At 50.3% G+C, this 22,948-nt stretch overlaps 1 protein-coding gene across 2 annotated transcripts in view; it reads right to left on the bottom strand.

Annotated features, from left to right (window-relative positions):
* Positions 1 to 22,948, bottom strand: part of ACSS1 (acyl-CoA synthetase short chain family member 1) — a 54,732-nt gene that overhangs the window by 6,000 nt on the left and 25,784 nt on the right. The window contains exons 3-12 of one of the 2 annotated variants that reach the window (XM_010361633.2): positions 18,963 to 19,162; positions 11,621 to 11,796; positions 11,095 to 11,247; positions 9,576 to 9,723; positions 8,211 to 8,348; positions 3,295 to 3,387; positions 2,113 to 2,225; positions 1,691 to 1,817; positions 852 to 979; positions 641 to 704 (exon numbers count right to left, since the gene is read on the bottom strand). In XM_010361633.2, the coding sequence (XP_010359935.1) occupies positions 641 to 704; positions 852 to 979; positions 1,691 to 1,817; positions 2,113 to 2,225; positions 3,295 to 3,387; positions 8,211 to 8,348; positions 9,576 to 9,723; positions 11,095 to 11,247; positions 11,621 to 11,796; positions 18,963 to 19,162 (1,340 nt within the window). The remainder of the gene's footprint in view (positions 1 to 640; positions 705 to 851; positions 980 to 1,690; positions 1,818 to 2,112; positions 2,226 to 3,294; positions 3,388 to 8,210; positions 8,349 to 9,575; positions 9,724 to 11,094; positions 11,248 to 11,620; positions 11,797 to 18,962; positions 19,163 to 22,948) is intronic. The other variant, XM_010361642.2, reaches the window with a different exon arrangement.

Here is a 22,948-nt window from a genome sequence, read left to right as displayed (position 1 = left end):
GGACCTGGCATTGCAACACCTGGGTGCTCCCGCCCCTTGCCAGACCCAGACACCAAGAAGCTGGCAGACTCGAAACAATGCGTGGCCTTGGTAAAGAAGACCATTCTAGTCCCTCGTTCTGCATTCCCCCGGCATGGCGCTGTGCGGTGGGAACCACAGGTCAGGTTTGTCCAAAGAGTCCCAGGGCAGCACACAGCCTGCACGCTCCAGAGCACACTCCAGCACACACGCGTGGTGGCGGCAGAGCTGGCTTGAGTGCGATGACCAAGCCTGTGAGCACACATGAGGCTGGACATTTTCTCATAAACTCCCTGTAACAGGGCTGGGCGATGTCTCCACCAGATAAACCATGGACAGAGGGGGAAACCCCCCAAGCTTAGCCAAGCCCAAGTGGGTCACGGCCACTGTAGATGTGTGTCCTGGAAGGACAGCAGAACCAGGGCATTTCAGAAATCTGACTGAACACGACTGCTGTTCAGCCTCCTCCCCTGCAGTTTCCACTTCAGAGAGAAGAGCACCGATAGCTTGGCCCACAGTGTCCCCTATCACCCCACTCTCCAGAGTCTGCTCCTCGTACAGAGGTGCCCATAATGGACGCGGGGTCAGGAATCAGGGAGGAGCTGTTCTCCAGGACACTCACCTTCTCCTTTGATGTCGTGGGGGTAGCCAATGACAGCACTTTCCGGCACTGCAGGGTGGTCGGCCTGTGTACAACAGAGAACAAAATGACAAAATGTGGCAGCCCCTGGTGCTAGAAGTGACTCGGACCAGGGACTCCCACCCTGACTTGCAGGCCCATAGGGGCATCATGGAGGTGCAGGAGTGAAGGGGGAGACCCAGCCTGTGCTCACAATGGCGTCCTCAATCTCTGCGGTCCCCAGCCGGTGGCCACTGATGTTGATGACATCATCCATCCGCCCTGTGATCTGGTAATAGCCGCCCTCAGTTCGGTAAGCCCCGTCTCCAGTGAAGTAATAGCCTGTACCACAGCAGAGAAATTCAGCACCAGGAACCCTGAGCCAGGACCCACGTCCCCACCTCACTAAGCATGAAGCTCTGCAGCCCAGCACACGGCTGCAGTCTTGCCCATTGGCCCTCCTTGCAACTCCGATGCTTCCCTATGTTCTCGAGCATGGGCAGGCAGCTCCAAGACATCAAGACTTCGGGGAGCAGAAGGTATACAAGCAGCACTTCCAAGATGCTTCTCCAAAACACTGAGTCTTGTTTACAAGCTTGAGACTGAAAATTACTGGTTCCAACAAGACAGAGGAGATAGCATTCATATTAATTTCCAACCCAATGACAAAAAGGGAAACTAGGAAAAAATAAAAGTAAACTGGAAGAAAACTCCCAGCCTTGGTGACAGTCTTCCAAGGTACTTCTCCACCCTCCCTCCCCAGTAGCTAACAGGATCCTACCACGGGCCTGGCTGCAGGGCAGGACTTCACACCCACACCTAAGTAGCCCCAAGAAAGTCCCCGAGCAGGGAATCATGCCCACTGTCAAGATAAGGAAAGCCAGGGAGGTACAGCAAAGGGAGAGGGGGTTGGAGTCAAAATGTGGCCTTGGGAGTGCCTGTTCCTGGCCACTGTGCTACGCTGCACTCAAATCCCATTAAAAATGTTTTCTGAGAATAAGATTCTAGCAGTCAGCTGAAAAGGAATGAGAGGGTCCCTGATAGCCTGCTCACCTGGGTAGGCCTTGAAGTAGGCATCCACAAATCGCTGGTGGTCGCCATAGATGGTCCTGGCCATGCCTGGCCAGGCCTGAGAGATGCACAGGGCCCCGGAGACGTTGCTGCCCTCCACGACACTGCCCTGTAGACCCCGGACATGCACGTGAGAGAGGGCAGGCTCTGGGTGAGAAGTGTGCCAAAAAATGACAAGCCCTGCCCTCAAGGGAGCTGTCCATAGCTCTCCCCTCTGCCCCTGAGGAGGGCCCCAAGCCGCCTGTGTGGCTGCTAGCCAGTGCATGATACCAGTGCAGTGAACGCTGTGAGGTCAGCAGCCTCCTGCCAGGTACAGACCTGGGCACACAGGAGGGAGCTGGGCTGGGCAGGCAGCAACGACGGAGGCAAGCACATGGCCCCACGCAGGGAAGGCCCATACACACCTTCTCATCCATGAGGACCGGGGTGATGCCAAAGAAGGGCCTCATCGCCATGCCAGGGAGGATTTCCGCCCCTTCTTCCGAGGGCCGTGGTGCGATGCAGATGCCACCCGTTTCTGCAGGTACAAGAAAGAAATGAAAGATCGGCCCCGGACCCAGGGATATGTGTATCCAGAGTGGGGGGTGGGTGGGACTGTCCCTGTTGTGGGCAAGGAAATGCCTCAGGGGCACAACGATCTTTGAGGCAAACCAGATGTGAGTCTGGTGCCCTCCACTGCGGATATGAGAAGGAGCCCCAAGATGGCCTCAGCTCCAGGAGCTCTGGCGTCCCACAGCCAGATACAGGCCCCCGCGCCATGTCAGGGCCTTGCTTGAAGTAGGAAAGGGCAGAGCCCACCCACTTGCACATGAAGACGGGGAAAAAGAATTGCTTCTGGGCCAGCGCCCATTCGACACGAACCCAGCAACAAAAAAAGATGCCCTCAAATCCTGCCATCACATTATTTCTCTGGCACTCGCCTCTACCAGGGAAATGCCCCAGAGACTCAGCTAGAGAATCTCTGCCCCAGGTTTTCCCAAATGGATGGGACTGTCCCATGGGAACATCTCATTTTCTGGCTTGAGGATGAGCCCTCAGATAGTTACATTCATTACATCTGTGGTGGTCTCTCTCCCCAAGCATCCTAATAAGTCAGATACCCAAGAGAAGGGGGGACAAATCCAAACAAAATGTCACAGGAAAAATTCCTTTTCCCACTAAAATTTAAATTTAGACTCACACTTCCTTAGAAGAGAGGGCCTGTCTCATCAGATGTTCCCCTGTTCAGAAAGGGGCACTTGGCAGGGACACAGCCCTTGAGCTCCTGCTGCACACCAGGCCTTGGGCAGCAAGCTGGGCTGTGTCGCCTCAGTTCACCCTCACCCGGGCCTGTGGGGGGCACCCCCGCCTCACAAAGGAGGAAACCGAGGCTCAGAGAAGTCATGACATGAGGTCCCACAGCTGGGAAATAGCAGCCAGGCGACCTCTGAGTTCCCTCACTCTAGGCCCCAGGGTTTCCGCAGTCTCGGGCATTGACGCGTCTTCTATCGCACCTGCTGTTGAGAGCTCGGACCCCAGTCCCAGCCTCACACCCGACCCTGCAGACCCAGCACTTAGACTGGAACCTGTTCCCCAGGCCTCCTCACCTGTCTGCCACCAGGTGTCCACCAGCGTGCACCTGCTGTCCCCCACCACCCTGTGAAGCCACTCCCAGGCCTCACAGTTGATGGGCTCTCCCACTGAAACCATACAGGAAAGAAAAAGATGTTAACAGTCTGCAAATAAACCTGAAACCAAAAGTAAGTTTTGTATTTTTTTTTGTTTTGTTTTGTTTTGTTTTGTTTTTTTGGTTTTTGTTTTGTTTTGTTTTGTTTTTTGAGACTGAGTCTCGCTCTGTCACCCAGGATGGAGTGGAGTGGTGTGATCTTGGCTCACTGCAACCTCCACCTCCCAGGTTCAAGCAATTCTCCTGCCTCAGCTTCCTGAGTAGCTGGGATTACAGGCATGTGCCACCACACCCGGCTAATTTTTTGTATTTTTAGCAGAGACGGGGTTTCACCATGTTGGCCAGGCTGTTCTCGAACTCCTGACCTCAGGTGATCTGCCAGCCTTGGCCTCCCCAAAGTGCTAGGGTTACAGGTGTGAGCCACCATGCCCAGCCAAATGAAGAGATTTTTAAGGAGAAAACAGCTCTGTAATTTTTTTTTTTTTTTTTGAAGAACATACAAGGAGACCTGAAAATGCAGTGAGATATATCATATTTATGGTCATCAAAGAAATGCACATGACTGTGACGTATTTTTATCATTAGATGGTTGAAAATCAAAAAGCCAGCAAGAAGGTGGGGAAAACAGGATTTCACAGACACCAATAGGAGGGTAGTGTGGTTCAGCAATTTTGGGGAGCAATCTGGATGTTTCTCTTAACGTTTAAAACTCCATACATCCAATACAACTACTTTGAGCAACTGCTTGGGGCAGAATCTACTACGGCGGAACACCTCAAAACATGACCCCTGACGTACACCCCAAATAAATGACTGCAGATGCCACCAGAAGCGGCCATGTAAAGGGTGTCCTCAGCAGCTCTGCTCATGCCAGAAACCACACACATCCCTCAGGAGTAGGTGGCTAAATACAACATGGCACGCTCCTGCAGAGGAACGCCACACTGCAAAGAAGATGGCGAACCTCCACAACCCATGGCAGCATGGGTGAGTCTGAGGCACGATGCTGAGAAAGGGAGGGGTGTGCTGTGTGATCCCACCCAACTGAGGTTCAAGTGCAGCCACATCTGTCCGTGGTGATGCAAGCCACACTGTGGTCACGGCTCAGGTAACTCCCGTGACTGGCAGGAGCCATAAGGGGGCCTCTGGGGACTGGAAATTTCTGTAGCACTTACATATGTAAATATCTCTCAAGTTGAACACTTAACATCTGTACCCTTTAGTATACATTATATCTCAATAGAAAGGAAAAAGATATACATACACCCTAGCATTCTCAGTGTCTACCTTATGACATTTCCACACCAGGCCAGCACTCAGCCAGAACTCTCCAGGCTAGACGTGCTGTCACTAAAACACTGAAATATTCTCGTGCTGGTGTTTGCCTCTCGCTCAGGACCACTCACAACCCACAGCCTGTCCCAGCAGCGGCCCCCACTGTCAGTGCTGCATGATCAGTGCTGGCCACATGGGCGGCTCGGTGTCTTATATGTCACACCTGCATTCAGAACATCCACAAGGGGCAGGGAGATGCCCTGCAGCACTAGTGGACACGCTGGGAGACTGTGACAGCCTGCACCCAGCCACGGGGATGTGACCACATGAGCCAGGGCAATCCCCACAGCAGGGCAGATCCATGTGGAAAAATGCAGATTCTACGATCTTAAAACAAACATTACAGCATAATAGCACAGTGTGGTGACTTTGGTGTTAAAGAAAACATCATTTAACAGAGCCGCAATCCACTACAGGAACTGAATTGCAGAGACGGGGCCAAAGGCGCAGGAGTAACACCTGGAGCAGAGGTCAAGGAAAATCTTAGCATTTTTTTTTTTCAGAGAGACAAGGATCTCGCTCTGTTGCCTGGACTGGAGTGCAGTGGCACAATCATGGCTCACTGCAATCTTGACCTCCAGGTCTCAAGGCTCCTCCCATCTCAGTCTCCCAAGTAGCCAGGACTACAGGCATGTACCCCCACGCCCAGCTCCTAAGGACATCAGCTTTAAGTTCAATGTTCCAATTTCTTCTTTTCACAAGAGCTTATCCATGTATTACTTATGAAATTGAAAGTTTAAAAAAGCTTTGAGAAATACACTTCTAGGGGGAAGGTCTTGAGTAAGTGGGATTCTGACGACCCAATGGATTAAATGTCGTGAGGGCTGATCCTAGCTGCCTGGAATGGGTCTGGGCTCTGGAATTTCACTGACAAGTGTGCCAGCACAGTGCTGGCCCTGGCCAAGGTGTGGAACACACTGACCCCCAGCACTGCTCCAAGGTGCTGGGAGCCTCAGGTGCAAGACATCACGGGACACCACGCTGCCTGCCAACACTGTATACCAAGAACAGCACAACGAGGTGTGTGATTAGCACCTGGCCTCCCGCAGGGTTCTTCGGCTAGAACCGGTTATGCAACAGGAATAGGAATGTGCCTATTGACCAGCTAAATACACAAAACCCAGCTAAGCCTATGCTGGGGGCTGGCTCCCTTGGCTCAGAGGTGTTCCAGGTCTGTGAGGACAGAGGCTGCTGGGATACACATCCCACTCTAATGCAGCTGCCAGAGCACACCCCTTCCTGAAAAGCACTTAGTGTGGTACCCCTTGTCATTGGACCCCGTGAATCTTCCTTCAGCAGACAAATTCCATGAGTGTATCTGGAAAACCAAATCTTGGTCTTCAGCCCTGTCCCCACCTAATGCCTAGGGCCCACTCAGCTGGCCCTGCTGACAACACCTAGAGGATCTGGGAGAGTGTCTATGGCCCTGACCACCCCACTGTTTGTTCCCAGTTCCCAAGCACTGTATGGCCCGGGCAGTCAGAATCACACGGGCCTCTCAAGCCCAGCTCCAGCATGCCAAGAGAGACCATCCAAACTCCCCACCTGCTATGGTTTGAATGTTTGTCCCTTCCAAATCTCATGTTGAAATGTAATTGCCATTGTAACAGTATTAAGAGGTGGAAACTTTATGAGGTGATGATGCCAAGAGGCTTCCACCCTAATGAGTGGGATTGGTGCCATTATAAAAGGGTGAGTTCAACTTCCTCTTGCTCTCTCTCACCCTCTCTTTGCCCTTCCACCATCGGACAATGCAGCAAGAAGGCCCTCACCAGATGCCAGCACCTTGATGTGGACTTCCCAGCCTCCAGAAACGTGAACCAATAAATCTCTGTTCATTATAAATCATCCAGTTTCAGGGTATTCTATTACAGCAGCACAAAGCAAACCAAGACACACCATCTGGAAAGGAGCCCCATGCTCTTTCTGAGAGGTGGAGGGACAGTATGGCAAGGGAAGCAGAGTGAGCCAGGACCCTAGGACCTGCTGAGGGTACAGGGTGGGTGCCTAGAGCCCATCAATCAGGTAGGGGGCAGAGTGAGTTTTACTGACTGTAGAACCAGGTACTGGGTTCAGCACAGGGTGCCCTACTTGGTGAGTGACCTCGGGCAGGTTCGCTGACCTCTCTGTGCCTCCTCTTCCTCCTCTGTAATGTGAAGCAACATCTGCTCTTTGCTCAAAGGATGTGAAGATAAAGGCATTTAATACTTATTTGCTCTTATTAATAGTATTCAAACCCCTCCTGCTTTTTAATCTAGAAAGCTCTTTGAGAAAAGAAGGTTTTTACTGTTAAGGGGAAAATAAGGGAAAAGAGGAGGAGGAGTCATTGGATGCCTGCTATTCCTCAGGAGCTCTCCCCGTTAATCATCTCCATGCTAAACATTACACTAAGGCTCACATCTGACCCTCTGTGGCATCCTCACCACCCTGCAGGTAGGTATCATCCCCATCTCACATTTGGGAATAAGTGGTGAGCTCTGCAGGGCACAGCCCCAGCTGCAGTGCCTCTCAACCTGTGGCCCAGATGCCCGCATGGCCTCGTGGTCACCCAGCAGTAGCAGAATCACATGTTCACCACACTCCCTTCCCAAGGATGCATGTGGCAGAATAGGACACTCTTCCGTGGTCACTGCCCTGCATGCTTCCCCAGTGAAAAGCCACCAAGCAGGTGGCTGACCACACGTGACCACACATGTAAAGGCAGACATGAAATGTGGCAGGGACAGGAGAGGGAACAGCAGTCACCGGCACCCAGTCCCTCCCAGCACCAGCCCGAAGGACAGACACCGCCGATACTGTCGAAACCATGCCACCGTCACCTTTCCAAAATGTTTCCACGTGACTTGGCAATATCCATCAACATTACCAATAGGCCTAAGCTTTGAACTGTCTGCCTGGAAACATCTACAGTAGCAGCAGGGCAAAAGCGCAGGATGGTATCCACTCCACGGACTTGGAGACAATCAAAAGGTCCAACAATGGGGCAGTGTTTAGCAAACTGTAGTTATACTACTATTATTATTATTACTATTTAGAAGACTGAGTCTCACTCTGTCACCAGGCTGGAGCGCAGTGGTGCAATCCTAGTTCACTGCAGCCTGAAACTCCTGGGCTCAAGCAATCCTCCCACCTCAGCCTTTGCCACCACACCCAGCTAAGTTACACAACTAAATCCCATGCAGCCACTAAATAAATGACTTGGCCCTTAACTTATTGAGTGGGTAAGTATTCCTAATGAAGATTAAGCTACAGAAATTGGGCACAGAAACAATGGCACAGAAAATGTCTGGAATGTTTTTCCCCAGACTGGTAACTGCTGCCAGCTCTGGGGAGAGGCTTATAGGTGGGAACAGGTGCTTTCTACCAGATCCAGTCTGGCGTTGCGTGAATTCACACATACAAAGCTGGGCAGCTTCATGACTGAAGTCCTGCTGAAGTCCGTATTGGCTCTGAGGGTCTAGGGTAAGCGCACCCTCTCCTGCTGCAGGGCAGGCCACTCACCTGACCCCAGGGTCCGCAGGGAGGAGCGATCGTACTTCTTCACCCAAGCATCACCGTATTTCAGCAACAGCCGGACAGCCGTTGGAGCGCCATAGAACTGATTGATCTTCAACCTCTCTACTGTCTCCCAGTACCGACCTACAGAAAGGCCGAAATTCACTGTCAGCAGGAGAGCTGACATGATTTAAACTTAGAGATCAGCCAAGACTTCCTGAGCGCTGGGCATGTGCAGACGTGCATATATCCATATAAAAAGGATCCCTCCCAACCCCTTCACCAGTGAAAGACGGAAAGAAGTCCCATGGGACAAGTCCCCAATGGCCGCTCTCCTCCCAGCACTCCCCAGATCCATGAGTGGCACATTCAGGAACAGTCTTCACCTAGCTTAGGGTGATGGCCTAGTTCAAGGCGATACTACGTGGATTTAATAACCCGTGGAGCATTAACACAGAGCTTTCACTCGGTCACACTTACATGGGCTCTAAAGTGGTGACTGGGGCTTCCCCTCGTGACAGCAGAGCTGCCACTGTGTGTGTCCCAGGGAGCAGGGCCATGTGCCCAGCATGCACACCCCTGATTCCTATAAACCCACCACCCACACCATCCCCTCCACATGGGACACTGAGCTTCCAGGGGCTGAAGTGGTGGCCTGAGACAGCACCTGGGCCATGGCCCTTAATCCCTGGTCTTGCCCCTACAACTTCTTCCTTAGCACACCCAGACCCCAAAGGCAGGGATGGAGCACTGGGAGGTGATAACACAGCTCACGCACAGTTGTCAGCGCCGTGGAATGCTGTGGCAGCAGCCTTTGGGCAGAGCCACCATGTCTGCTTACATTAAAGCAAATATTTAAGGCACTGCTATGTGGGAGGACGATGCCCAAGGGAGCCAGACTTCACCTTGTTTTCAAAGTGATCTCAAAGTAATGGAGATGGTTCTAGGCCATGCATGACATGGTCTGAGGGATGGCCCTGAAGGTTCAGGGGGCAGGGCTTGGGAAACAGAAGAGGTGGGCAGCTGGTCCTAGCCTCGAGAAAGGGCTGGATCTGGGCAGGCGGCCTAGAGGTGAGAAGGATACCAAAGTGATGGCCCGAGGCCGGCAGTTTAAGTCAGAGGGCAGGACTGCAGGAGCAGGGGCCTTGAGGTTTCCTCCAGCGCCAAGTCAGACTCCCTGCTGCTGCCCGTCGGATCTTTCTGAAGACCCGGTGCCTGGCCCCACCGGGCATCTCGACAGCAGGACCTGGAGAGCCACACCCTCACCAGAGCCCAGGCGTCCCCCTTCCATGAACCTCTCCACAAGCCTCGAGCCTCAGGCTCTCTCCCCGACACCAGCATGGGGTCCCAAACAGGGTTCACCATCCTTACCAGCATTGGGGTAAACTGGGGTGCTCTCAAAAAGGACACTGGTGGCACCATTGCAGAGAGGCCCATACACCACGTAGCTGTGTCCTGTAATCCAGCCAATGTCAGCCACACAGCCGAAGACGTCACCTGGCCGGTGGTCGAACACAAGCTGCAGAGACAGGAAGGGAGCATCAGGAGATTGTCCCCCCACTCCACCATGTTCACCAGGTCACTAGGAAATGGGCATGCATATGCTGCAGTCCACAGCTGTGAGAGGCAGCGGGCTCCTCAAATGGCCTCCAGCAGCAGGACAGGTGGGAACACTGCAGAGTCCGTCTAGTTGTATGTTTAACACATGGACACCTTTTTGCATTGCCTTACGCCACGATTCTTTAAGCCCCTGAAGAACTACAAAAAATAAAAGTCAAAAAGGCCAAGAACGGCATCAAGCACCATCAGCTTCGAGGAGCATGAGAGGACAGACATTCGAATCCCCTTTATTCTTCCACAGCAGCTCACTGGAGCCTGATCCCATCTCAGGATCCAACTGCCCATATGCAGGAAACACAGAGGGCAGAGGGACAACAGGCACAACCCAGACCAAAGGACACCAGAGAAAAATGGCTGGACGCGACAATGGCCAAGTGTAAGGAAATGGGGGAGCATAGGCTTAAAAGGACTTAAAAGACATATCAACAATATTTTAGGCCGGGCGCAGTGGCTCACACCTGTAATTCCAACACTTGGAGAGGCCAAGGCGGGAGGATCACTTGAGGTCAGGAGTTCGAGACCAGCCTGGCCAACATGGCAAAACACTGTCTCTACTAAAAATACAAAAAAAAATGTAGCAGGGTGTGGTGGCAGGTGCCTGTAATTCCAGCTACTCAGAAAGCTGAGACAGGAGAGTCACTTGAACCCAGGAAATAAAGGTTGCAGTGAGCTGAGATCACACCACTGCCCTCCAACCTGCACAACAGAGTGAGACTCCGTGAAGAAAAAATACATATTTTAATGGGCAACAGTAAGCTACAGTGCCCGTGGACACACATATGGGTCACAAAATATCAAAAGAGAAACACAAGGCAGGGGCACAAGACGCATCAGGACATGTTGGACGGGGCTGCAGGCACATGGGCCTGGAAGGGGCTTCTGAGAAACTGGCAGCCTTCCACTTCTTGATCAAAGTGGCATTTGCCTTATAATAATTCATTAAGCCACACATTTAATTTGGGTGGTTTTCTGTATCTGTCCTAAAAAGAGTTTTAAAAAGTCTTTGGGCGAGTGGCCCTTAGTGTCCTGCTGCCACGTTACATGGTCAGATTCTCTGGGAGTTTCTAGACGGTGCAGTGGGGGCTCGAGGCAGCCAGGGCCCTGAGGAACTGTGGGGTGGGGAGACTCGAGGGGCCCTGCCCCAAATAGGCCAGGAAGAAACACTGACCTCTCACACCTACAGGCCTCGCTCTGCAGCAGGAGGACTTCTGGCCCTGCCCCTGCCTGGAGCCCTGCCGAGGGCCCAGCACCGCCCCGCACAGGCCTGTACCTTGTGGGTCAGGGCGGCATAGAGCAGGTAGCCTGCCTGGGTATGGACGATGCCCTTGGGCATTCCAGTGCTCCCTGAGGTGTACAGTATGAAGAGCATGTCCTCGCTGCCCATGCTCTCTGGGGCGCATACAGGGTCCTCCTTGGCCATTTCCTGGAAGGGACGAGAAACAAAGAGTCCACCGAGGGCACTCAGCCTCTCTGAGAGCACCACTCCCCCTCCGCAGCAGGAGTCCGCACACGGGATTCAGAATTCACCTGCTCTGACCTGTCCAAGTTCAATTTCAAATGTGGAAAGGACACAAAACAAAAGGGTGGGTGCAATCATTTGTGTTACAGTAAGTGTTCCAACATCCTTGTCGTATTGGAGTTTTATCTTCCCAGACAGTACTCAAGCTCACCAAATACCATAGAGTAATCCTGGGCACCTCTAGGGAGCCCAAATTGAGAACTACAACCCAAGAAGTCTCAGAGCCAGCTAACTTGATATGACCTCTCCTCAAACTGTGCAAAGTGAGGTAACCCACCTGCTCCAGCGGGACGTCCAGATCCCCCATGTGGACCTTGTTGTCTGTCCTGTGAGCCACCAGGACACGCTGCACAGTGGGGCAGTGCTTCACAGCCTCGTCCACTATTTTCTTCAGCTCCATCACGCGTCCACCCCGGAGTCCTTGGTTGAAGGTGATAACCACCTTGCACTTGGCTAACAGAGACAACACAGACATTTCTGATCAGTCTCCTCCTGACTTTGGCCCTCATAGCTCTGACTCACATAGGACATCCAGGCCTAGGACTGTGAGAAACTCAGTCCAATCTTGAGTAAAAAACTCGATGGAAAAAGTGAGGGGCTGTCTGTTCTCCAGTCTTTGTGTGCCATGAAGAAGCACCAGGCCTTTGTCCAGTTCTGAGGCTAAGGGGAAGGAACCAGAGATAAATTACTTTGAAGCTCAACTCTTCCTCCTTGAGTCAGCAGCATAAAGACAATTTGCCAGCCAGACTTCCACCTTTCTCTCCTGTCTGCCCAGGAGCAAATCCCAGGAAAGGGGCCATCATGCCACTGCAGCAATCAAGGTGACAGAGAAACACCGAGAGGCAGAGACCAAGAAAGCTGGACAAACAGAGGCCAAGCCCGAAGGTGTCCCATGTGGCCAGGCCCTGTCTAGAGTGACTTGTGTGGGCCAAGAGCCTTCACTGTCCAGAGATCAGAAACTACACCCCAGTGGATGATTGGGAGCTGCCTGCCCTCCTCACCTCCAGGAGAAGGCCCTCCTGATCCCACACCTGCTCTTCAATGACCAATGGTGCTCAGCCAGGCCCAGGGGGAAGCCAAGAGGACCCTAGCTTCCATGGTTAACCTAGGGGGAGGCCCAGAGCAGGGAAGAGGGGTGCACGCACAATGGGCCTCGAGACCCCAGGAAAAGGAGGTGTCTTCCATGCTGTTCCCCAGTGCGGGATGACCCAGAGGGATCACAGCTGCAGGGGGTTACTACACAGCCCCTCAGGAAGAGCCTGGGACAAATGTCCAGCTGTGACCCTGACTGGCAGGGCCTCACCCACATCCCTCAGGCCTTTCAGTCATTTTGCACCAAAGGTCTCTTGCAGAGCTATGAGCAGAAGTGCTTGGGAACCCTCGACCAATGACTCTCAATAGTTGGGGTACAAATCCTACAACTCCCTACCTTTTGCATGGAGCCATTTGAGGCATGTGTGCCACATTCCTGTCCAGAGCCTCTCTACAGATGAATCTCTGGTCACTCCCTGTGGCCTCACTCACCACTGCCCTACCACACTTCCAAGACAGACTCTGGTCTCAACGTTCCCTTTGGGAGAGTCCTACCTAAACAAATCTGAAAGCACTTTTGCGCAACATGCCCACCCTTTCTCCTCCTGAGAGCCCTGGAGATGTCATGGCCATGAAGGTTCCCTGAGAATTTTGCAGCACACACAGGACCATCCAGGGGTCAGAGAGATACTCTAGGCTGCCCTGGTGCAGCCACCCCTGCCTGGCACCAAGAGCCATGGCTACACACACTCTTTGCCCTTCAAGCTTCAGCAATAGCTCACCTGGGGAAACCAAGTCAGTTGGGTGGAGCCTATCAGAGACTTTCCAGACCTACATCCCCGAGCAGGGGTTGGTCCAGGCAAGCCCCCTATGGGCGAGGAAGGGAGATGGTCCAGCAGGAAGGAATGAACCTTTCTCAAGGGGATGGGAGACAAAGAAAGCTCATGAGGATGAGGATCTTTCATGAAACAGTGAACCCAGCCCGTGCAACATGCTGAAATCACACTACACAGCAGGCAGTTCCTTCCCTGCCTCCCAAGGCACACACCTCGCTCCTGACTCGTACCTGTCCAGGGCCTCCCTGCCCAACAGGCTCTCCATGAGAGGCCTCCAGGAGGTACCCAGAAGCTTCTGAGCACCATAAGCATGTCTGGCCCACTGGTGCCCTCCATGGGTGCTGGCAGGAACCACGTGCCAGTCTGGGAGGATTTGATTTTCCCTCCCTGGATTTGAGCAGGCACCAGCATCTGCGTTCATTTTCTGCTGCTTCCGTAACAAATGACCACAAATTCAGTGGCTCGGAACACTCATTCTTAGCTCACAGTTCTGTTGTCTGGACAGGCTTGGTGGAGTTCTCTGCTTAGAGTCTCACAAGGCCAAAGTCAAGGACAGGGCTGGCTCCTATGTGGTGGCTCTGGGGAAACATCCACCTCCAGGCTCATTCAGTGGTTGGCAGAACTCAGTTCCACGCGACTGTGGGATTAAGATCGCCCTTTCCTTGCTTACTGTCAGCCAGGGGTCATTCTCAGTGACTACAGCCAGCACCTGCCCTGGTTCATGGCCCTGTTTATCTTCAAAGCCAACAATGGCAGGTAAAGTTGCTTTGAATCTCTCTGATCTCCCCTTCTGCTTCACTTCCTCTGCCTCTACTGGGAGCAAGTTCTGTGCATTTAAGGGCTATGGGATTAGATGGAGCCCACCTGGATATCCCATTGCCTTACATCTGCAAAGTCCTTTCACCATGCAAGTGACATGGCATAGCTTCTGGGGGATTACAGTGTGGCCATCTGAGTGGGTCATTATTCTGCCCCCACAGCCTCTCTCAAAGCCATTCTCCTGACCTCTACCCTCCCCTCCAACACTCTCTACTCCTCAAGCAGCCTAAAGCAAGAGGGAAGACAAATGAAGAGAGATGGTCCAAGCCTGGAAGCCAGGCCAGGGGACTGAACTCTGGAACTGCACCTGCTGACTGAGGTGGCTGCCCAGACATGTGATACCCTGGCGGTCAGACTCACAATATGCACCCACCTCCCAGTGACCAACTGAAGATGGCTGCACATTCTTTCACCTGCTCTTATAGAGAAGCCGGATCCAGGTCTCCTCCCCTTGAATCTGGAATGGCCACAGACTGGTTTGGCCAATCTAGTAAGACAAGAGTGATGCCAGGCCTGTGCCAGCCTGGCCTGTAGGACACTGGCAGTTGCTATTTCTTTCCTCTTGGAGCCATGTGCTACCATGTGACAAGCCTGACTGCTGAGGCTGCAAGGCTATGAGGAAGCCCAAGTCAGCCACGTGTAGAGGCCACATGGAGAGAAAGAGAGGCCTGCCAGTCCCCAACCCTTCAAGTCAACCTGACTAATGTCCCAGATGTCATGGAGCAGAGAATAGCCATTCCCCGTCCCCATCTGATTCCTGCTCCACAGACCCATGAAATAGAATAATAAAATTTATAGTTTTCAGTTGTTTTAAGCACTAAGTTTTGGAGTAGTTTGTGACACAGCAATAGAAAAACAAAACAGCCCCTCATTGACCCAAGAGGACACAGATACCCATCTTAATAGAATCTTGTCCCCAGGAACCCGGCACCTGCAGAGCTGCAAAAGGAGGCTGAAGAATATCAGGGCAGAGTCCTCTTCAGAACAGAGTCCTGGCCCCTGCCCTCTCATGCTTGGTTGTTGAGTAATTCTGAGGTTCTGGGAGTACCCCAGCATCCAGCTACTAAATCCCCATATGCTGAAGTCACCAAGAGTCAACTGCTATTGCTTGTTTCAAACAATCTTAACAGAAGCACTGGGTGACCATGGCCACACCAGCAAGACAGGAAAGGGGCAGCTTAGCATAATGCTGAAAACATGAACTATGGCGGCAGAATGTCTGTGTTCAACTCCTGGCTCTGTCACTTACTAGGTATGTGACCTTAGATAAGTCACTTAAACTCTCTGCATCTCAGTTTACTCATCTTTAGAAAGGGAATAGTAACCTACCAACAAAGAAAAGACCAGAGCCAAATGACTTCACTGGTGAAGTCTATCAAATATTTAAAGAATTAGCAACCAATCCTTCTCAAACTCTTCCAAAAAACTGAAGAGGAGATACTTTCAAATTCATTTTATGAGGCCAGCATTGCCCTGATACTAAAGCCAGACAAAGATTACTACAAAAAAAGAAAACTACAGACAAATATCTCATATAAACAATGATGCAAAACTCTTAGACAAAATGCTGGCAAACTGTACCTAGCAGTATCTTAACAGAATACACCATGACCAATCAGGACTTACCCTAGGAAAGGAAGGGTGATTCAACATGCAGCAATCAATCACTGTAATACATCACACTACTCCAATGAAGGAAAAAACACATCTCAATTGATGCAGAACAAGCTTTTGACAAAATCCAATACCCTTAGATGATCAAAAACTTAAAATCAGGAATAGAAGGGAACTTAATTGATAAACGGCATCTGAAAACCCACAACTAACATCATATCAATGGTAAAAGGCTGAAGCCTTCCCCCTAAGATCAGGAACAAAACAAGGATGCCCACTTTTTACCACTGCAATTGAACATTATAAAAGAAGTTGTTGCCAGAGTGATTAGGCCAAAAAAAAGAAATAAAAGACATCCAAATTGGAAAAGAAAAAGTAAAACTATCTCTATTCACAGATGACATGATCTAATATGTATAAATCCTAATGAATCCACAAAAAACTATTTATTAGAGCTAATAAATCAGTAAATTTGCAAGATACAAGATCATTATGCAAAAATTAGCTGTATCTCTATATATTAGCAATGAACAATACATAAAGGAAATTAGGAAAACAATTCCATTTATAAAAATTCATAAAAGAATAAAATACTTAGGAATAAATTTAGCCTAGGATATGCAAGACTTGGACACTGAATACTACAAAATACTGCTGAAAGAAATTTTAAAATACCTAAGTAAATGGAAAGATATTCCATGTTTGTGGATTAATATTGTCGACATGGCAATACCCTCCAATTTTTCTACAGATTGAATGCAATTAAAATCCCAACATCTTTTTTTGCAGAAGTGGAAAAGCTAATCCTAAAATTCCTATGAAAATACAAGAAACCCAGAAGAGCCAAAACGATCTTGAAAAAGGAAGAACAAAGTTGGGAGACTCACACTTCCTGGTTTCAAAACTTACAAAGCTACAGTGCCAAAACAGTTTGGTACTGAGATAACAATAGATAGATAATCATACGGATAAATGGAATAGAATAGAGAGCCCAGAAATAATACCTTCCATATATGGTCAAATTATTTTCAACAAGAGTACCAAGTCCACTTAACAGGGAAAAGAATAGCCTCTTCAGCAAACGGCACTGGGACCAATGGATAGCCATAGGACAAAGAATGAAACTGGACCCTTACCTCACACCCTGTACAAAAATCAGCTCAAAAGTAGAGACCTAAACGTAAAAAGGTAAAACTTAAACTCTTTGAAGAAAACATATGAACAGGGAGGCCGAGGCGGGTGGATCACGAGGTTAAGAGATCGAGACCATCCTGGCCAACATGATGACAGCCCGTCTCTACTAAAACTACAAAAATTAGCTGGGTGCAGTGGCACGCACCTGTAATCCCAGCTACTCGGGAGGCTGAGGCAGAAGAATCACTTGAACCCAGGAGGTGGAGCTTGCAGTGAGCTGAGATCATGCCACTGCACTCCAGCCTGGCGACACAGCGAGATTCCATCTCAAGAAAAGAAAAAGAAAGAAAAAGAAAACATAGGAAAAAATCTTCACAGCATTGGATTTGGCTATGTTTTCTCAAATAATACAGCAAAGACACAAGCAGCAAAATAAAAAATCGATAAATTAGACTTCATTAAAATTTAGAACTTTTATACACCAAAGTTTACTACTGAGAAAGTGAAAAGACAACCCACAGAATGGGAGAATATTTGCAAATCATATATCTGATAGAGGTCTAATATTCATAATATATAGTAACTTACATACTCAACAACAAAAAGACAAACAAGCAATTAAAATATGGGCAAACAGCTTAAGTGGACTTTTTCCACTGAAAACATACAAATGGACAACAAGTACATAAAAGATGTTCAATATTATTAGTCATTAGGGAAATGCAAATCAAAACCACAGTGAACCACCACTTCATTCTCACCACGACAGCTATAATTTTTTTAAGTGAAAAACAAGATGCAGAGAAACTGGAGCCCACATACACTATTGGTGGAAATGTAAAGTAGTGCATCTCCTTAGCACAACAGTTTTGCAGTTCTTTGATAAGTTAAACATGGAATTACCACGTGAGTCAGCAAGCCCACTCATAGGTACATACCCCCAAAATTAAAAGCAGGTGTTCCTATACATGAACATTCATAACGGCTCTATTCACAAGAGCCAAAAAATAGAAACAACCCAAATGGCCATCAATTAATGAATGGATATTACTCACCTATTAAAAAAATGAAATACACGTGCCACAACATGGATGAATGGAGAATGTCTGCTTAATGGGTGTAAAGTGTACATTTTGAGTGATGAAAAGCTTTAGGTACTAGATAGTGATGATGACCGCATAACACCGTGAATGTACTTAATGTGACTGACTTGTACACTTTAAGATGGTTACAACAGTAATTTTAGGGGAGGGGAATAATAATAGTGTTATTGCATAAAATACTTATGAAGACTAAGGTAAATTAAAAGACATAACCTTTGTAGAGTGCTTAGAACAGTGCCTGGTAGACAGTTGGTATTACAGAGTTCTAGAGAGAGGAAGAAAAAGAGAAAGAGGTGGCAGCATCACCCATGAACATGGGGGAGGAAACCCTGAAAGGAAGTGGAAGGGCTTCCCAGACTTTTACACAGAGGGAGGTCAACAGGGGTCTGAGAACTCTACCCACTAGTTCTATTTTCTATGGGACACAAGAGTTCTCAATGGCCCCTAGAACCTGGCACCTGCCTTGCAAAACCAGCTCAGGGCACTCCCTCCAGGAGACAGCAAGGAGCAGAGATCAGACTGCATGGACATAGGCATAGGGCCACCATCCCGACACTCAGTCCTTTGACAACAGCAAAACAAGGAAGTTACTGTTCTGCACAGTGTCCAAAACACATTGACCCACACGCAGACAGAAAGACCCCCTTCACCTGACTCCAGATCCCCAAAGATGGTCCACCCCTTCGCTCCTCAGGATAGAAGGCTTCCAGTTGTTGACCTGCGGGACCTTCCCTCTGTGTCTCCAGCCTCATCCCACCTCCACACTTCCTTCCTGCTGCACTACACCCGCCTCCACTAGGCCCTCAGGCTGCACTCCTCCTCCACTCAGCCTGTACCTCTGCTGTTCCCTCCACCTGGAACTCTCCCTTTTTCACCTGGCTAAATTCAATGCACTCAGATCTCAGCCCACAGAACAAATTCTCATTCGGCCATGTGCCTGTCCCTAGTGGGATCTGTCATTTGTCTGTGTGACATTTTATTAATGTCTGCATTCTGATGGTCTCTACACTGATGGCCAGGCCCCCAGGAACAAGGATCAGGGAACTCCAGGATTCCTCCCTCCCCACGCCCACCTTCTCACCATCATTGATCCTCCCAGCCAAGGACACTGCACTGAAGCCAGCAAAGATGACTGTGTGGACAGCTCCGATCCTGGCACAGGCCAGCATTGCTGCCACAGCCAGAGGGGACACGGGCATGTAGATGGCAACACAGTCCCCACGGCAGACTCCATGCCTCTTCAGCATGTTGGCCAGGCGGCACGTGGTCTCCAGCAGTTCCCTGCAGCACAGGGAAGAGAAAGCCATCAGAGATTGAGGGGGGCCAAAACGCAGAGCAGTTTGGGGTGCAGCAATACTGCAAATGTTATGTCATATACACCCAGCCCAGTGCCAGGATAACAGGCACTTGAATACTTAATGCATGGGAAGTACTTTTCCAGAAAAAGAAAAGTTTTTAACATTTGTAGATTGCTATTGGCAGAGATTCACTGGCACATTGCTAGGGTGACAAGGCTATCCTTAAGTCCACTTATGGCAGGGTTTTGTTAGGGGAACAGGAGCGTAGGGGAGCCATGGTGACACCATTTTAGAATCAATTCCATCTTAAAACTAGCAAGGCGCCGGGCGGGGTGGCTCAGGCTTGTAATCTCAGCACTTTGGGAGGCCGAGGCGGGCGGATCACAAGGTCAGGAGATCGAGATCACGGTGAAACCCCGTCTCTACTAAAAATACAAAAAATTAGCCGGGCGCGGTGGCGGGCGCCTGTAGTCCCAGCTACTCAGGAGGCTGAGGCAGGAGAATGGCGTGAACCCGGGAGGTGGAGCTTGCAGTGAGCGGAGATCGCGCCACTGCACTCCAGCCAGCGGGACAGAGCGAGACTCAGTCTCAAAAAAAAAAAAAAAAAAAAAAAAAAAAAAAAAAAAAACTAGCAAGGCACATTCTTTGCCAGTCACGACCCACAGTCCTAAGATGTTTACAGCTGAGGAAGCAGCTTAATACCTGCAAAGGCAAACTCTTGCAACAACAGAATGTCCAGATGCCCCAATATTGCATAACATATACTTTTAAGATGATTATAGGCATGCTTTGATGTACTTATGCACTAAAATGCCAAGGATAGCTTTCTTTCAATCAACAAAGTAATAAATGTCACTTTGTCAGCCTACCCGCAGGGAGACATAGCTTTGCTTTTACATAGCTTTGCTTTTACATAGATAAGACCCCTATATAAGAAATAAACAAAACAGAGGCATTCCTCCTCTTGCTGAGGAGGCCCTACTATGTAACTGAGAAGCTTTCAATAAACTATCTCTTTTCACTGAGCTCAGCCACTCGCCTTGGATTTTCCTTCCTGGCAAGATCCAAGAACCTTCTCCTGGGATCTGGATGGGGACCCCTTTTTCCAGCAGCAGCTTCTCAGGGACCACAAGTGTCTGAGGCATAGATCATCATGGTTCCAAAACTTCTGAAAATGTTTGCCTCCAAAAGAAAGACTGATCTCATAAGACATTTAGTCGAGAAACGACAGGTCCCAGATTTCTGAATCAACACAGTCGAGGGGCACCAAACAACGCCCTCAGCGGAGAGGCCCCCAGGCCCAGAGAGGGTGGACCCCAGCTCTGCAAAGCCACAGTGAGTCAGGAGTGAAGGCCGCACGCAGGGCAGCCACATCTCCCTGCTGCCCCGAGACAGCACGGGCAGGTAGAGCAAGCACCCTGATTTCTCCTCAAGCTAGGGGGCCATGGAAGAGCGGAAGGGAAAGCACTGGGCACCTGCCCGGGCCCCATGTCATCCACCACGTCTCCTACCTCTACGGGGTGTGCCTGCCCTTCATCTCTGGCCACTCTGGGGCCTAGCACCAGGTTTACCTGCCAATCAGGGTGCAGCATCTCTCTGGGCAAGCTGATTGGTTCAGGGCTGACACGTGACCCAACCTGGTCCAGTCAGAGTCAACCATACTCAACTCCGGGAAAACCTGGAGCACGCGAGAGCTGCCCACTTGCCCACCATGCAGCGGGAAGTGGAGGAAACGGAAGCCATCCCAAGGTTGTCTTTCCTTTCCGGGCCTCCTCATCCCTCTGCATCTGGACCTGGCAATTGCATTAACCACTTTCCCACTCTTGCTGTACTGACTTTAATTAATTATTTGCAATAAAAAGAGCTAACACATAAGGAAGAATGAGGGGAAGCTAAGGCCCCTTCTCTCTGGGCGGGGCAGGCCACCAGCCCGCAACCCCTGCCCTCTGCAGAGGCCCAGAAAGCAGACCCTCCTCGGGCTTGCAAGGCCCCTCGCAGCGTGTTTGCATAGCTCTCCTCTGTTCAAAGGGTAGTCAAGGAAAGGGCTCCGAGAACAGTGAAGCTCAACGAGGCCACCCAGGAAACCACAGCAGAATGAAAATGAGCTCTCCGCATCACAGGCAGGGGCCTCAAGGAGGCCTTTGTTTCTTCCCAAGGCCATCTGCAGAGGGGACCACATGAGAACCAGCCCGCCGTTCTCCCCGCAGCCAGCACGCCTGCCCAGCCAGGCTCCAGCGGCCTCTTCTGTGGGATTTCATCGTTTTTCCTTCAGGCTTTCAGAAGGAGGACAAAGGCGCCATTCAGTGGCGCCCCACCCACCCCTTGCCAAGGTTTGTGATAAAAGACAGAACACTCCCCAGGAAAACCCCCAGCACCAAGCTCTACAGAATCTAGGGCTCAGCAACACTCCTGCTACTCCGGGGAGGAGGCTGGGGTGGCCTGTGACCGGCTGAAGAGGGAGCCGTGGTCAATAGCAGGGAAGAGTCACTCAACATCCTCGGCTGGATTCCGTTTCCATAGCTCTGAGAGCTTAAGCCTCACTGCTACGAGAGATGAAGGCTTGAATGTATGCTCAACAGTAAATGGCGATGAAATTCAGTCCCTGTTCTGCAGATGGAGGGCAGCAATCTGAAGCCAAGAAAGGACACCAGACTGCCCCAACAGAAAGGCCTGGGGTAGCTTTCTGTAGTAGCTGCCTAGGCATGGGAGCTTATCTTTCTGAGCTGCCATGTGACCATCTGAGAAACAGCAAGCACCCTCCACCTTGTACAGCTGTCACAAGTATTAAAAAGAAGCGAGACTGACTTGGAACTCTGCCAAACATTCAGTAGGAATCATCTTTCCCATCAGATGGAAACTCAGAAATCTTTGTGTGAAATCGTTTTCTAAAATGACAAAAATCAGCTAACTCACTTCAGTGAATTCCTAAGATGTTAAAAATCCCATTCTAGGCACCTTGGGAGTGAGTGGGGTGTTTGCATTGGAGAAAGAAATTGACAGGGAAAGTGTCCTCCAGGAGCACAGCTCCGATGAGGAAATGACAGCACATGTGAAGGTGTGCAGGGCACTGAGCAGCTCAGCTTGGTGGTATAGCCACTGGGGGTGGCAGGGAAGGGCAGCAGGGAGAGCTTTCTGGGTAGATTAGCTGTTGGGAGGAGGACTGGGGCAGAAAGAAGAGTGGATTTTCCCTATAGGGGCAGACGTCACCCAGTCATTGGAGCTGGACAGCTAAACGACAGCCTCCAGGGAGGGTCTAGAGACGAGGTTTCCCTGAAGACTGAGGCCTCAACATGGGCCCAAGAGCTGAAGCAGGGTCTGGTGAGTCCCACACTCTTGCTGCTGAGTCCAGAGGAGAGGCTTCTGATAAAGGATTTGATCCAGGTAAATCTCAGAGCTCTCTCCCTTCCTATTTTCTCTACTAAGAGAAATACCTTGGCAGAGAAGTGGAAAGGATCCTTGAAGTGGAAAGGATCCTTGGACGTCAGGCGGTGTAGCCTCCTTGGGGTTCTGAAATCTGGCACCCACATTTTGGCCCACAGCAGCCCAGCCTCTGCTTATACATCACACTGCCAGAGCTCACCTCATGGGGCCACGTCTCTGTCACTTTGATAGGGAAACAGTCTACCAAAAATTGGACCAAGACTTGCAACTCTTCAAACTCTACCCCTTAGTCCTAACTCAGACCTTTAAAGCTTCCCAGAATAAATCTAATTTCTCAATGACAGCCTTTCAAATTCCTGAATACTCCCCACCCCTCATCCTCTTGGAA

The sequence above is a fragment of the Rhinopithecus roxellana genome, chromosome 13 (genome assembly GCF_007565055.1).
Source record: "Rhinopithecus roxellana isolate Shanxi Qingling chromosome 13, ASM756505v1, whole genome shotgun sequence".
Taxonomy (NCBI): Eukaryota; Metazoa; Chordata; class Mammalia; order Primates; family Cercopithecidae; genus Rhinopithecus; species Rhinopithecus roxellana.
Note: the sequence above shows the minus strand (reverse complement) of the source record. Positions and strands in the feature narration are given on the sequence as shown.